The sequence below is a fragment of the Pinus tabuliformis genome, chromosome 3_2, assembly GCF_031772625.1.
Source record: "Pinus tabuliformis cultivar Carrire ecotype Pingquan chromosome 3_2, CPIR1, whole genome shotgun sequence".
Classification (NCBI taxonomy): domain Eukaryota; kingdom Viridiplantae; phylum Streptophyta; class Pinopsida; order Pinales; family Pinaceae; genus Pinus; species Pinus tabuliformis.
The window spans coordinates 180,888,881-180,891,178 of record NC_142302.1 but is presented as its reverse complement, the minus strand read 5'-3'; the positions used below and the strand labels follow the sequence as shown (position 1 = coordinate 180,891,178).

The 2,298-nt window shown below is 34.9% G+C and overlaps 1 protein-coding gene across 1 annotated transcript; it reads left to right on the top strand.

The window, feature by feature from the left end:
• Positions 1 to 492: 492 nt before the first annotated feature.
• On the top strand, positions 493 to 1,227 carry LOC149180388 (uncharacterized). The gene has a single exon (XM_089416091.1). It carries the CDS (start codon positions 601 to 603, stop codon positions 964 to 966), a length of 366 nt encoding a protein of 121 aa, XP_089272217.1. The 5' UTR covers positions 493 to 600; the 3' UTR covers positions 967 to 1,227.
• Positions 1,228 to 2,298: the final 1,071 nt, after the last annotated feature.

Sequence of the window (2,298 nt, the reverse complement as noted above, 5' to 3'; positions counted from 1 at the left end):
AGCCAAAATGGACATATACAACTATTGAATTGTTTTTTATATGTACAAGCCACAAATAACTTTATACAACTTTGATATTGTAAATAAACATTGCGAAAAGATAAAATCTTAACTATTATATTACATGTATATGCTAATATTTAAAAAAACATACCAATATAATAAATTAAAATTAAAAACAAAATCAACATTTACTTAAATTGTGAAACCAAAAATATAATTCTATAAATATTAAAACAAATACACTTAAAAAAAACTTACATTTAATATATCAATTGTAATATTGGAATGACATGAGTGGAGAGGGCTTCTCCTCTAAACTTTGCAAGGCCAATTACACTTCAACCATGGAACATTCTAGACTATAGTCACACTACTTTCCCACTTCGTCAGTTAAGATTTTCTATTGCCTCCCCCCTAAAACCCTAAGTAGGCATTATATGATATTGAACCCTAAAGTCCCAATTAGTCAATTATATAATCTTAAACCCTAAAACCCTAGCCACTTCCATATATATATGACCTTAAACCCTGCTTTTCTGTAGTGCAGTTTGTTGCAGTTTTTGTATTGCTACGATCTGCAGCGGTTGCTTTTCGAAAATGGCTGCCAAATCTTCTCTTCTTCCTCTTTTAAGACGCATCTCGAAGCCATACATGTCAATCCAGAAGTTCCCTGTACTTGCTTCCTCGCAGTCTCGGCTTTTCCATGCATCGAAGGCTCCGATGCAGAGCATTCTCAACCCTGAACTAGGTGGCCTGCAAAGGATATCTGTAATCGGGCTCTTAAAATCTGGATACCCAGCAAGTAACTGTAGAAACTACGCCAGGGGTCGCAAGCCCGTGAGCGAGGACGAGGATGATGGTAGTGAAGATTTTGGGGACGGTGACAAAGATGAATACGATAGCGACGATGTGCATTTTGATGACGACGAAGACGATAAAGACGATGTTTCTGATGAAGAATAGAATTTGATAATGGTAGGTTTATGGCATATTATTTATTAAAAGTCTGTAACTCTGTAGTTCCGTTTGTTGACGGAAACGGGTTTTAGGGTTTGTTGTTAGGGTTTATTCGTTGCTGTTAGGGTTTTAAACAGTCCTAAGAGTATTGGTTCCGTGAAAGAATTATAGAATTCAGGAGCTATGATTTGATTTAAACAATCGAGTGACATCCATGTTAAAACTTTTGATAGAGAAATATCAAAGGCTTTCAAATATTCAAACTGACTTTGACCTAGCTGCGTAAAATGGGTTTTTGTCGTGATCTTGCTAGTATATTTGAGGTGTTCATGAAATTGTGAATGTTTGTATTCTCCGTCTGCCATTGTAGTATTTTGGGACAACGTCTGATAATTGAATGCATATTGTGGACCGTGCCATTATCCAGAAATTGGTCTAATTATGTATGATAAATATTTGATTCAGTTGGAACTGATACTCTGTTTCCGTGATGATCCTATACGATGTGTACAGGTTATATTTGACCTGAAATGTAGGCATTGTGGCAATCAAAAATTTTCTTTTCGTTTGTTGAGTACAAGAATTAGTTTCCTACGTTTTGCAAGCCTTCCAAAATTTATAGGACATGGATGCATATGCTGCCCTAGTTTATCAAAGAAAAAGCAGTCTTTGAACCGAGTAGGAGGCATGATGATGATTTCTTGTACTGTCTATTTTCTGTAGTGTATTTTCTGTTTTCGAATGATAACCACTGCTAGTTTTTACAGACTCTACAACTTTGAAAAGCCAAATCAAATAGGCTAATTTAGATTTTGATCCTCAATAAATTAGAAAAAAGTGGTATTTGCATTTATAAACATATAAAGAAGGGTAATTTCTTAGAGTAAAAAGTGGTATTTGCATTCATAAACAGATAAGCAGGGTAATTTTATCAAGATTAGATGAAAAATATTAGATCTGGACGTTAGGCAAAATAGATAATGGTGATAACCGTCAGGCGTAAGTGAACAGGAAAGGTGGATATGAACTTTGTCCTTAGTTTTGATATAATGATAATATTCCGGTGGAAGTGAGCAGGATTGGGTGGTATCAGTCTGGCTGGCATAAGTAAACAGGAATGGCGTAAGTGAATAAGAAAGGTGGTTCTTTTTATGGTTTTGGCAATCTAATCATATGTGGTATCTCTGATAATGTGCATAAGTAAACAGGAATTGCGTAAGTGAATAAGAAAGGTGGTTCTTTTTATAGTTTTGGCAATCTAATCATATGTGGTATCTCTGATAATGTTTTAAACTTTTAAGAGATATTGTTTTCAGAGAGAGCCAGCACAAGAACTTA